Source organism: Camelina sativa, chromosome 15 (genome assembly GCF_030686135.1).
Source record: "Camelina sativa cultivar CO46 ecotype springtype chromosome 15, ASM3068613v1".
Taxonomy (NCBI): Eukaryota; Viridiplantae; Streptophyta; class Magnoliopsida; order Brassicales; family Brassicaceae; genus Camelina; species Camelina sativa.
Window position 1 is genome coordinate 14,850,897 of NC_141894.1, and position 12,780 is coordinate 14,863,676.

At 39.6% G+C, this 12,780-nt stretch overlaps 2 protein-coding genes across 2 annotated transcripts; both read left to right on the forward strand.

The window, feature by feature from the left end:
• Positions 1-741: 741 nt before the first annotated feature.
• LOC104773645 (uncharacterized) lies at positions 742-1,930 on the forward strand. The gene is made up of 4 exons (XM_087487139.1): positions 742-939; positions 1,006-1,059; positions 1,214-1,463; positions 1,614-1,930. The coding sequence occupies exons 1-4, from the start codon at positions 742-744 to the stop codon at positions 1,928-1,930; spliced, it is 819 nt and encodes a 272-aa protein (XP_087343265.1).
• Positions 1,931-1,999: 69 nt separating this feature from the next.
• LOC147926651 (uncharacterized) lies at positions 2,000-2,670 on the forward strand. Its single transcript, XM_087487140.1, has 2 exons — positions 2,000-2,086; positions 2,203-2,670. The coding sequence occupies exons 1-2, from the start codon at positions 2,000-2,002 to the stop codon at positions 2,668-2,670; spliced, it is 555 nt and encodes a 184-aa protein (XP_087343266.1).
• Positions 2,671-12,780: the final 10,110 nt, after the last annotated feature.

Genomic DNA, 12,780 nt, shown 5'->3' on the forward strand with positions numbered 1-12,780 from the left:
TATATGTTAGATAGATATAAAAAAAGCGGATGTTATATGCCACCGATGATTGTTTCGAATGGTCGGCAGTTTCAAAACTTTCTCAAACAGTGCAGGGGTGAACTCATCCGGCTATGCGTTGAGATTGAAGATAGATCTGGTGAAACCTTGTTCGAGGAAGTTAAACCGAAAACCCCAGAACCAACACCCAAGACCCCTGAAGTCGTTGTAGATGATTTCGTAGGCGTGGCAGAGGAAATGGGACAGAAAGATGAAGATTACAAGAGTCGGAAGGTAGACGGTGAAGATAATGTTGGAAAGGATGTAGATGAAGATGAAGCAGATGATGAGGAGAACAGTAGATTTGATTACTGTGACGACAGCGATGGTGCAAGTTCAGGAGATGAAGACTATCTGCTGTACTCCAACTTTGCCCCGGATGGAGCAGAGTAATCATTCGACGACGGACCTGGGGGTGGATCTTGTATAGAGGAAAAGGTGTGTAACAAAGAATCAAATATCCGTACCCGCAAGACTAACTCTAAAGCTGATGCAATTGAGAAGGAGGTTCACAAAATAGAAAACGGAGGTGGTGATATTGCTGTGGGGGATAAGTTTGATAGCAAAGAAACGTTGGTGGCAAGGTTGAGGGTGCTGAGTGTATTAGATAAATATGATTACAATGTTCAATATTCAACGCCAAGTTTGTTAATCGTTGAGTGTTGGGTAAAAGGTTGTAAATGGAGAATACGGGCTTCAACCATGGGTGATTCGCCGGTGTTTCACATTCGCAAATATTGTCGTGAACATACTTGCTCTATTACGGAACGATATGGCCGTAGCCGTAATGCTAAACCACCAATCCTAGCTCAATTATACAAGGATTATATTGGTGGTGTGGGAGGTTCTGTTGTACCAAATCTTGTTGGGGAAGGGCTTAACCTACGATATGGTGTACAGGTGGGCTACTGGAATACTTTAAAATGTTTGTTTTATGGTTGGCTTTCTGTATGTGATGGTCTATAGGGTGTACACGTAGAAATATCTTATGTTGCTAGGGGGCTTTGTGTACGTGAAGACGTAGTGGAAATAATAACAAACAGATTGTAGCTTTAGTTTGTTGGTTTTCTCAGAAATTAGTTGATTCTATGGCCTGCACTGCACATATATATAATTCAATCTAGTTGATATTGTTGAGTGCTGATGTCTTTTACTGACCATTTTCATATAATAGCTTGGCTACTGGAAGGCACATCGTACACTTATAAAGGCGCGGGAGTATGTTAGGGGTACACCTGAAAGTGGATACGCTGAATTACCTGCATATTTATATAGGCTGAGGTCCTCTAATCCGGGAACCCTTACTAGACTGGTCGTTGATGCAGAAGACAGATTCAAGTATGTTTTCATTGCGATTGCTGGATGCATTAAGGGTTTCAGGTATATGCGGAAAGTTGTAGTTGTAGATGGAACTTTTTTGAAAGGTGAATTCAAAGGGACTCTTCTGATAGCGACAACACAAGATGGGAATTTTAATATTTTTCCTCTAGCGTATGCGGTTGTTGATACAGAGAAAGACGTGTCGTAGGAATGGTTCTTTACGCAATTAAGTAGTGTAATTCCTGATGATGAAGAGCTTGCACTGATATCTGACCGGCATAAATCTATTGGTAAAGCTATCGGTAAAGTGTACCCCCTGGCAAGTCGTGGAATCTGCACTTATCATCATCACAAGAATATTATCCTGAGATTTAGTGGGAGCGAAACATTCCGACTGGGAAAAAAAGTAGCTGCAGCGTACCGTGTAGTTGATTTCGAAGAAATCTTCCAGCAAATTCGAGAAGCGAATCCGCAACTGCATGCTTACTTGGTGCGTACAGATGTATCCAAGTGGAGCAGGGTGCACTTTTCCGGTGATAGGTACAACTTCACCACGAGCAACATTGCATGATCGCTAAACAAAGTACTGAATCCTGCGAGAGCCTATCCCATTGTAGAGGTATTAGAAGCGGTTCGGAATATGTTGACACGTTGGTTTGCTACAAGGAGAAAACAAGCTGCCGCAATGCCAACTTTACTCACCAAAGGAGTGGAGAACTTGTTACAGGTATGAGATTCATTAACATATCCATCGATATATATGTTAACGAAAGGAGTGGAAAATGTTAGTGGATATGTTGTGTTTCGTAGGTTATATGAACTTACACTTTCATTTACTCATAGGCACATATTGAACATTCAAGGCGTCTAAGGGTTCAAGAAATTGATGAAGATCGATTTCAAGTAAGTTGTGGTACCTCAACGCATGTTTTCCATCTGAGGTATAAGAGGTGTTCATGTAGGCCTTTTGATCTAGAGAGGATGCCATGCGTACATGCTATCACAGCCGCATATACGGCCAACCAATCAGTTATAAACCAGTTCCATCCATGCTTCCGCAAAGACAGCCTCTGCAGTGGTTATGCGGAGTCGATAATGCCGATAGATACATCCTGCATCATTCCTACTGATGTTACACCGTCCAGATGTAAACCGCCTTTTGTTAGGAATCCTCCAGGAAGGCCAAAGATGTCGAGGATGAAGTCTTTTTTCGAGGTTGCGTTGGAGACGAAGCGGCCCCGCAAACAGCATACTTGTTCTCAGTGTCAACAGGTTGGCCACAACCGTACAACATGTCCAGCTAATACGTAGTGCAGGGGCGACAATAGACGTGTTATCTTTTCATGGCGTGTGAGGATAATACTCTTTTTTCCTAAGTGCCACCATAGCTTTTTGTAACATGTTTATGATGGACCTTTTTAATTTGTAAGCCCACCTTTTTGTTTAATTATAATTGTTCTAGAAATTGGTCCCGGCTGCCCTAGTTGGGCCTATTACTCGTGTGGGCTTTTTAGAAATGTCCAGCAAACGGTTTACTGTTTGAATAAGATACTTACAAAAACGGAATATATCTGTTTGTGTATTTTATGTCATTTAGAGAGGACATAATGCGATGGAAGGATTGTGTTGCAAATGTGTTAACCACATTCACTGTACATGTCTACGGAGCAAAGAACTATGTTCCTTCATTAGTTTTTTTATGTACGGTTGACATGTACACTTATCGTAGATAACTATTGTTGTGTACGTACATATATTACGGAGTACTAAATTTTATATTTTGTTGACAAAATATAACCATATATTATCCATAATCAGCGTAACATTCGGTTCATTCAAAAGTACAAACACACCAAAAAAAAAAGTTTCTAAATTGCATAGATCTGTGAAGGTTCTTTCAATATGCTAAACTCTCTGAGCTCTCCCTTTCGCCAATCTAGTTCCTTTCTTCTTAAGGTCCTGCATTCTCCCCCACGTGCTCCATTATATGTTATATATAGTAACGTCCAGCGAATTCAGATCTACGGTAAATATAGAAAGTGTATTAACGTATTTGACAGTAACATTATATACAATTAGTACTTTTAGTGGAAAACAAACAGCTTACATCGCCTTGTGATGTTCCATTCCTACGAAATCTGGTTTTATATAGATTTGCGAAGAGGCAGCTGTGTTGACGAGACATGGTGCACCTACAGAACATTTACAAAGTTATATGTATATGGTCTCACAAGGCTAGTTTCCTTATCTGATGTATCAAATCGAACTTATCTTCCAACCTTCCAGAACCGCAAAATACAAAAGACGGGTTCGGATGTAAAAGTAAGATGACACCTGTTTGCTTCCCAAGCATTTATGAAGCGAGCAGCATAGTTATCTATGGCACGACACTTCAGGGTTTCATTCCTACGATTTTCTCATGTTATTATAGATCGGGAATAGGAAAACACTTTAAATGAAAATGTATTCAAAAGGTTGCACAAATCTCCTTTACCTCCCATTGAGTAGGGTGAGGACAACTTCATTGGCCGCATTTTCCCCCTCGAGCAATCTTTTGTCTGCCACTCCAACTACACACCCACAAACATCTGATTCGGGGAAGACACATACTTTAAACGTTACAACCTATGTATTTTAATATGAATTTGTCCTCTAACCTAATTATTTAGTATCAGGCCTAAAAACAAGTAATGTGCACAAATATATCATTTAGTTAAAGCAAAAGTTTTTAACGTTGTTCCAACAATTTGTGTAATGAACAATTGAAGATAAGCGTACCGAATGATATGGGATGGATAATTCTCCCTGGAGATATATCACCCAAATCCTCGAAACGGAAGTAGTGTTTTTGATTCACCGGTTGGAGCAGACCCATCGTCGAATCATCAGTAAATTTGATTTGGAAAGGATGATGTGTATTCCTCTCCCAACGTGTTGGCTGAATGACCTTGAAAGTCCTAATTTCATACCAATCACCATCATATATATACTTCCTCATATTCTTGTAGGTCCCTGGAAAAAATGCCACCTCGATTGTGTCACCCTATAAATTGCATATCAATCGTGTATAAGACCACTGGTAGATTAACAACTTCGTGCAAATATTTTACAAAGTAAACTGGACTAACCCGTTTATCAGCAAGGAGGAGAACCCGCTTTTGAAAGAACTCAGTAACAAACCACGAATTCAAGACCTTCGCTTGGATACACCAATTCGTTCTTCCTGCTCTAAGATCAGCAATGGCATCAACTCTAAATTCCATGGGTTTCTCTGATAATTTCATGTTATTCGTTTCTACCCTGGGTTTGGGAAGAAGACAGGGAGATGCTAGTTAAATAAAACAAAGCGTCGCCATTGGTAGTTGCGTCTTTCTACCGACTCCCTCTCTCTCCTTCTCTAATAAGCGCGACTCTTCGCTTTCTTTATTTTTCTTCGGGTGTATATTTCAAATTTTTTTAATTACGGGTCGATCTATGCGGTTACGTTATGTTATATTACATCAATAACGTTATCTACTTAAATGTATTCCTATGCCTCTTGAAATTTCTTTACCTGTATCTTTTAAACCCATCTTGTGTCAGATGGTATGTCTACGTTATGTACTGTATTCTGTATAAGTACACGTACACTCACAAGTAACAATCTTGTGTACGTTCAGTCATAATTTGGTTCGTTGTGTACGTACAGACAACTCATTTATGTTGTGCACGTGGTATTAGTTTATTAATCCGTTCTTACAAGCCGATCTTGTTGGTATTATCTGGTTGATGTACGCCTTCTTCCCCTTCTACTTTCTTAATAACGTTAAGGCGCCCAACCTGGTTTGATAAAAATGCTCAATGGTTGAGAATATTTTTTATTTTAGGCCCCATTATGGTTGAAACAGCCAAATCACATGCAACTTTTCTAAGGGAAACACATTTGTACCATAACTAAAAATACTCAAACCATACGTAAACAACATTGTACCGAAACACACATAGTTGTACAACCCCAAATGGCAGATTTATCAACTGTTTATAGTTGTTGTGCGTAAGAGAACAGAAAAAAAAAGATACAACATTAGGGGGTAAAAGATTAAATAATTAGTACAAGAGAAAACTTTGGAAACAAAAGGCCGGATTCAGTGTGCGTGAAGCCGATGACGAAGATATAAGTACGGCATTGATAACAGAAGACCTTTAGGTGGAACGTTTAGGGCGAAACATCTAAAGAGATAATATAACTAAAGGATCTCGGATATAGATTTCGCTAACCACCAAAGGTCGCAATTTGTGCACACCATGTCATAGTCTCGATAGTTGAGAGAGTACAAACCATGCTCCAATAAACACAAATTAGCACATTCCGGAGAAGGGATCAAAGGGGCAATAGGATAGACGAATGAATCCCTGTATGTGTTTTGTCGCGCCGTCTGATATCTACCCAGCAACATGAACAACTCCCTGCCCAAAATCCTTGTTTGAGTTGTATTCAGTTGGTAGTGGTATGTATAAAACAGGTAAAGAAAATGACCCGCCATGTCGAGGTTCCCATGTAACATAGAAAAAACCCACATGCTAGTGTGGTATCATCTTCTGCGGGAACATTACGAGTTAGAAGTGCAATACCTCCCTCAATGTCGCTTTCCTCGGCAACAACCCGAAATTCGTAATAGATTGCCTTTTTATTCCCAGCGTCAAGGCATCTTTCAAAGATACGCCGGTGCATCCCTTCCTCTTTTATTCTACGATTTCGGTGATGTAATTTTTGGAACCATGAAGGATGGCAAGTAATGTTGGAGATGTTAGCACCCTTGAGAACTTGAGGCGTAAGCACTGTTTTCACTCCTCGAGGTCCTACCTTGACTATTGGAGCAAGGTACTTCAAACCATCAACTCCGAGGAACCTGAAGATGATAACCAACATATCATCTGGTAAATGAGACATTTTTTGAGACGCAGATGCCATATTGATGTGATTTTTCAGTAGGAACAGCTACTTGTACAGAAGGGTGTTTCAAGAACTCAAAGTTCCGGTTGTACTCAGTGGGACTGGTACATATAATTTATAGAACGCTAACGAGATACTTATTTAGCCAACACCCTACCCGTTTATTGTTGTAATGTGACGAGACATACGTCATTTACTACTGTTTAATTAAAACTCACGCAGATATAAATCACATCTACGTTTATGTTAACACGACTTTTGGGGGTAGGAGTTGTCACTTCGTCCAACCTACTGCTGTCATTTCTACCCTACCTTGAGCCTAGCGGAATTTAAGAGATATAATTGTCTAAGTAGTGTATAACGCATTTGACATCCGTTATTATGGTGGCGCCACGTATATACTAATACGAAAGAATCTGCGTAAGAACTTATTTATATTTAATTTGCATAAAAACGATAATGACCGAACTCTTGTTTACCATTGTACGTACACTCAATTAACAAACTCTAATACGTACAATGGCTTAAATTATAAAGTATTGTACGTACAGTAAACGTACATACTCTTGAACGTACACTGAAATTATAAACGTTGTTATTACACTAACATCTTTCAGGTTGTGTACGTCTTAGTATTATATGTAAGTGGTCTTGCAAGGGAAGAACGAGTTATATAGTTTTATATTCATAATTCATCTCCAATGCCTTGGTCACGTTTAGGCACCCAACTACTTACCATTCGTAAACAACATATTAAGTAGCGATAGATACCGCGTTCTTATAAAGGATACAACATTAGGTGTTACATGAACCAAATTTACTACAACCGGAGACATGGATTCTAGAAGATATAAGAACTGCGTTGATAACAGGATATTCGTTAGATAGAACGTTTAGGGCGAAACATCTTATGAGAAAATATAACTACAAGATCTCGGATATAACTTTCGCCAACCACCAAAGGCCGCAATTTGTGCAGACAATGTCATAATCTTGATAGTTGAAAGAGTAGAAACCATGCTCCAATAAACACCATCGAGCACATTCCGGAGAAGGGATCAAGGGAGCAATAGGATAGACGAATGTGTCCCTGTATGTGTTTACTTGCGCCGTCTAATATGTACCCAGCAACCGGAACATCCCCTTGGCCATAAACCTTACTCGTTCCGATTTAAGTGGGTAGTGATGTGCATCAAACAGGTCAAGAAAATGAATAGCCATCTTGCAGTTCCTGTCTAACATAGAAAAAAACCCACAAGCTAGTGTCGATATAGGTTGTGCGGGAACGTTACGAGTTAGAAGTGCGATATCTTGCTTAATGTCTTCCACCTCGGCAACAACCCGGAAACCTTCGAAAAAAATTGCCATTTTGTTGCCAGCATCTAGGCATTTTTTGAAGATACGCCTATGGATCCCTTCATTTTGGACTCTACCATTTGGGTTCCGTGGTGTTTGGAACATCGTGGGATGCCAGCATAAGTTGAAGATGTTAGCATCCTTTAAAACTTCGGGGGTAAGCGCCGTTTTTACACCTCGATGACCTGCCTTCAATATTGGAGCGAGGTACTCCAAACCATCAACTGCGAGAAAGCCGAGGATTTTAATCAATATTTCATCTAGTATATTAGGCATATTTTGAGTTTCAGGCGGCATTTTCACTTGATTTTTCTAAAACAATGTTTCGTATGTGTTGCAACTAGTAGAGAGTGTTCAACACCTACATACAATAATAAAGGGAGAGTTGTAGGTCGGAGTTACATGTTTTTTAATTATTATATATAGAATGCTAACCAGAAACATATTTAGTTAACACTGTGGTCGTTTAGTACAATTGTGACCAGATTTCGTAACTTATTAATGATTACAAACACATCAAATTAAACTTACTCATCAAGACACATCGATGAGATATAAGTCACATCCCTCTACTTAATTGTAAACAACTCTTCTACGTCATCATATATACGACTTTTGCGGGTATCAGTTGTCACATCGCAGTTGCCAACTGGTGTCATGTCTGCCACTACGTTAAGCTGAGCGGGTATTGAATAATTGAGAGTGACAAAGTAGATTATAAAAGATTTCAAATCCGTAATATGGTTATGACACATATATACTAATAGGAAATGGGGGACTTATGAATGAGAAATTTTTGTTGAACTCGCCGAGTGGATCTACTATGGTTATGCACCATCTCACTCGCCGAGTGGATCTAATATCTCCACTTTCTGCAATACCATGTTAATAACCAGTCCAACCCACTGCGCATTTATCCACTCCATCGGGACGTCTAGTATATCCACTTTCTTAAAGAACTTTGTTTTCATTCCTCCACCAGATCTTCCCCAAGTAAAATTACCTAGGTGAAAGTATTTATCAAAGCTGAAAGTAAATCGACTAACTTCTTAAAGTTTTACTGTTCTTGCCACGTTGCACCAACCTAATGGCTGCGTATACGTCGTTTAATATGTAAACCTAGCAACGGTTTATGATGTAAACAGGCCTAAAATATTAACGGCCCATTATGATTCCCAAAACAACACTCCATCTCTATGTTAGTGGATGTCGAAAAATATAATAATTAGTGGTTTGATGTCACCTCGCCATCTTGTCACGCAGTTATATCAAGTATCATTTATATCCAACCAAATAATTCCCCAACCATATCAACAAGTTCGTATTATTTAAGTTTGCATTCCTATGTGCACATAATACTTTCATTACAAAAAATGACCAACCCAGATCTTCCTGACGATCGGTTGGCGCGAATAGCTAAACTAATGACAGCCAAACACTGATGGTACCTGCAGTCACTCCTACGTGCCGGAAATAGAGGCAAAACAATAGTTTACCATCCCGACGTCTTGAAAGAGGCAAACATCTTCAACATGTGTAGTGACCCCGATGATATCATTGATGGTGGTCGACACAGGAAGTTTATTGAAAGGTGCCATGAGGCGGAAAATCCAACGGCCATATGTTATGAAGGCCTTCGTCTTGCAACAAAAGTTGGGGACATTGAAGGGGCCCTAAAGTTACTCTAGCATAACATACCAACATATGCCGACGGTACTCTTGCGTCTGCCATGTTGTGCATCTTTAAAGAGTCCGGAGTCCAGGCGGGTCATTTGCTTCAGCTGTTTTCTATAAAACACTACCCACTTGACTCTAAAGAGGTTGGAGAGATGTGTGAAGAACTCATCACTGAGCTTATTTACTATGGAACATCACACAATACATCTTATGGTGTGTTTTTGACTACCCAGATGATGGGGAAATAACAACTCCTTCGTGCGCAATAAAATGCGCACTCTCAATGACGGAGGAAGACGTGGATACTATGGAGGCCCCTTACAAGCATCCTTGCACGAAATGCACACTCTGGTGGTGCGCTTGCCGAATTAGTCAAATGTTTTGGTAGTTACAACGAAACATGTTTGAGTTTACCGTAACTATGTTTATTTGCATTTCCTCGTTTCCGTGTACACCTTATCTCCTATCCTTTCTAATCTTCATATTAAACGAAGTATTTTGTCAGCAATGCACCTTTGCAGAGTAAGGCAAGATAATAAAGCTAACCACGAACTTTGTCAGATGTGAGAACTCGACAATTGATTTAATTTTCGTACACAAATATATTTAACGTCTCATGACAACACATGCAAAGCAAAGGAGTGAAGCAATATACTAGATTTTTTAATACACTTTATATTGCTGTCCGATTCCCCACAAGCTGAACATGGTAAAATGTTTAGTTTGATGCAAACTAATATTTCCAAATATTTTATTCTGTACGATACATATCTAACTTTGCCCTTACCTATTTGATGAGGACAAATGGCTAAAACCTACATCAACAACGACATGCCCGTGTAGCTTGTATGGAATTGTATCCTTTTATACTTAAAATTGAAACCACTATATTTAATATATAATATAGGGAAATTCCATGAGTTTGTATCTATTAGTAGTCGTATTTAATGCAATGACATGTTTCAAATTTAATGCAATGGCCAACTGATTTGACATCCATGTATGTCAATTTAAATCAATATGACTTGCAGGGTTGTAGATGTCAAATATCAGTTATGTAATTTTACTTATATACGTACACGAGTACCAAAGAACCAACAGAGCTTGTTAAGTAGTTTTAGCATGGCTAAACAGACTTAAATCATTACATTTTTTAAAAAATCTACTCCTCTACAATCATTACATTTTACTACCAATACCATCGAATTAATTACCTCTTATAGTACAAAAATTTACCACTGTTCTCTCTACATATATATGTTACGTAAGAAGATGTCTTCGTCCCTACACATAGCAAATACCATCCACAGCCCATATCGACTCAAAAAAGATAAACCATGAACATCCCTCCAAACGAGATTTTCCTGGCCATCAAGCTGCCAAACCCTACAAGCCTCCTTGTCAATTTCATCCCCGTGTCTATCACCCCAATCCCCGCCTTGGTCGAAGCGCTAAACACTATCGACATCCAAACTGTTCAACTTGTCCGTTTGTGTCATGGCCACAGTTCATCCATATGGAGTCTAATTTCAGGTCCTTCTTTGAACTTCTCCTCCAGAGGGGCCACATCGTAGCAAATTACCTTGAGGGCGTCAGGCTTGCTTCAAACTCCCCGGCAGTTGCTGAAGGTATGGCGTTGCTACGCTTTCTTGCACCAACTGATCCGTATGGGAACTTCGCTTATGTGTTGTTTGCAACATCTACCGGCCAAGTGATGGAGGCCGAGGCGTTTGGCAATATTTTCTAGTGCATGGTCCCTCACATGAACACCGCCGTTGAAGTCGCTGGCCTGGTGATGTTCCATGTTGCGAACCTCCATCTTCGTGGTCTCCCGTTTGAAGTGAGATCGTCGGCTTCTGTCCTCCACCACCGTAGGTGTACTTGCAGTAGCTACCTTATTGGGTGTAAGTCCTGTTTTTTTTACTGGTATGCACAGGAGTTGTGCTCGTTCTTTTAAGATCCTTTTTTCATGTTTTTTGCGGCTTAACCTTAGTGACTCTCGTCCCCAAGTAGGTTAATGTTACAATATTATGTACTTTATGGTTGTTTTTTTCTTTTTGGAACCTCGAAGTGTTATCCGGTGTATGCTGGAGTTTATTTTATGATCAACCAATGTATTCTATTTAGTGTTATCCGCTATCGTACACAGACGTATGGCATCAACCACATTCCCACAACGATACATTTTTGTACGTACACCGAAACAGGGCATCGTACATAAATACATACTTGTACACGGTGACAAACTAGTTGTATTTTGTGGGACGTGTATGTACACATGGACTAGTCCCATACATATCGTTTTGTTTTATTTAATAACCATACACGCTGCATAGTCGGAAAAAATGTGCGACGGTTCGTGCTGATGATGTCAAATTAATATAAATTATCTGTTATCGAACGAGAATTAAATAAATGACAACCATAATATGAGATAACCATGACCCCCTCCGTCGTTCGTTTTACTTATACATACTTCATAATAACATTTCCAAAAAATTATCGATGTATGTACCACCGCTAATATAAGTTTAATTCTCGATGTACGTATACAACCGTACATTACAACAAAAACTAAAAACTTTAAAGACACAGAGGAGATTATAGAACTAAAGGATTTCACATATAGATTTCGCCAACAACCAAAGTCCGAAATTAGTACACAAGATGTCGTAATCTCAAAAGTTTAGAGAGAAGAAACCGGATTGGATACAACAGATGGCGGCACAGTCCGGGTTAGGGATCAGGTGAGTAGATGGATAGACTAGTTTATCTATGAATGTGTTTTGAAGTGCCACCTGGTATATAAACAACCGTCGAAACACAGCCTTGCCGATAAATCTGACCCCATGCGATTTGAGAAGAAAGTGATGTGCATCAAACAAGTGAAGAAATACCACATGCAAGTGTTGCATCGGCGTCTGCGGGAACGTTACGAGATAGAATAGAAATTCCTCGCTTGATGTCTCTCTCCTCCGCAACAATCCGGAGGCCCTCGTAGTAGATTGCAACTTCGTTTCCAGCTTTAAAGCATTTTTTGAATATACGCCTATGAATCTCTTTATCTCGTGGGCTACCATTTGGGTCGTCTGACGTTTGGAACAATAACGGATGCCAACAGATGTTGTAGATGTTTGCATCCTTTAGAACATAGGGGTCGAGCACCGTCTTCAGTCCTCGCCGACCCGACTTTAAAATTGGAGCAAGGTGCGACAGCCCATCTACTGCGAGAAGCCTAACGATTTCGAGGAAAATATCATTAGGGAGATATGGGAGCTTATTGTGTATTTTCGCCATTTTTTTGGGAGAGATTTTGTTCTCGTAGTTATTAAAATTTAGGGAAATCAAACGGAAACGTTCGGACTGTCATATATATGCTTGAACAACACAGGAGTTAGGTGGGGAAATTTGTATATATTGTTCAATATAATGCAATAAATATATTACTCTACGTG

Coding starts and splice junctions, on each gene's coding strand:
- LOC104773645 (XM_087487139.1), top strand. CDS start 742: ATGGGTGATTCGCCGGTGTTTCACATTCGCAAATATTGTCGTGAACAT. Junction 1,060..1,213: donor GGCTTTGTGTACGTGAAGAC/GTAGTGGAAATA, acceptor TTCATATAATAG/CTTGGCTACTGGAAGGCACA. Junction 1,464..1,613: donor AGATGGAACTTTTTTGAAAG/GTGAATTCAAAG, acceptor CTGATGATGAAG/AGCTTGCACTGATATCTGAC.
- LOC147926651 (XM_087487140.1), top strand. CDS start 2,000: ATGTTGACACGTTGGTTTGCTACAAGGAGAAAACAAGCTGCCGCAATG. Junction 2,087..2,202: donor GAGTGGAGAACTTGTTACAG/GTATGAGATTCA, acceptor ATTTACTCATAG/GCACATATTGAACATTCAAG.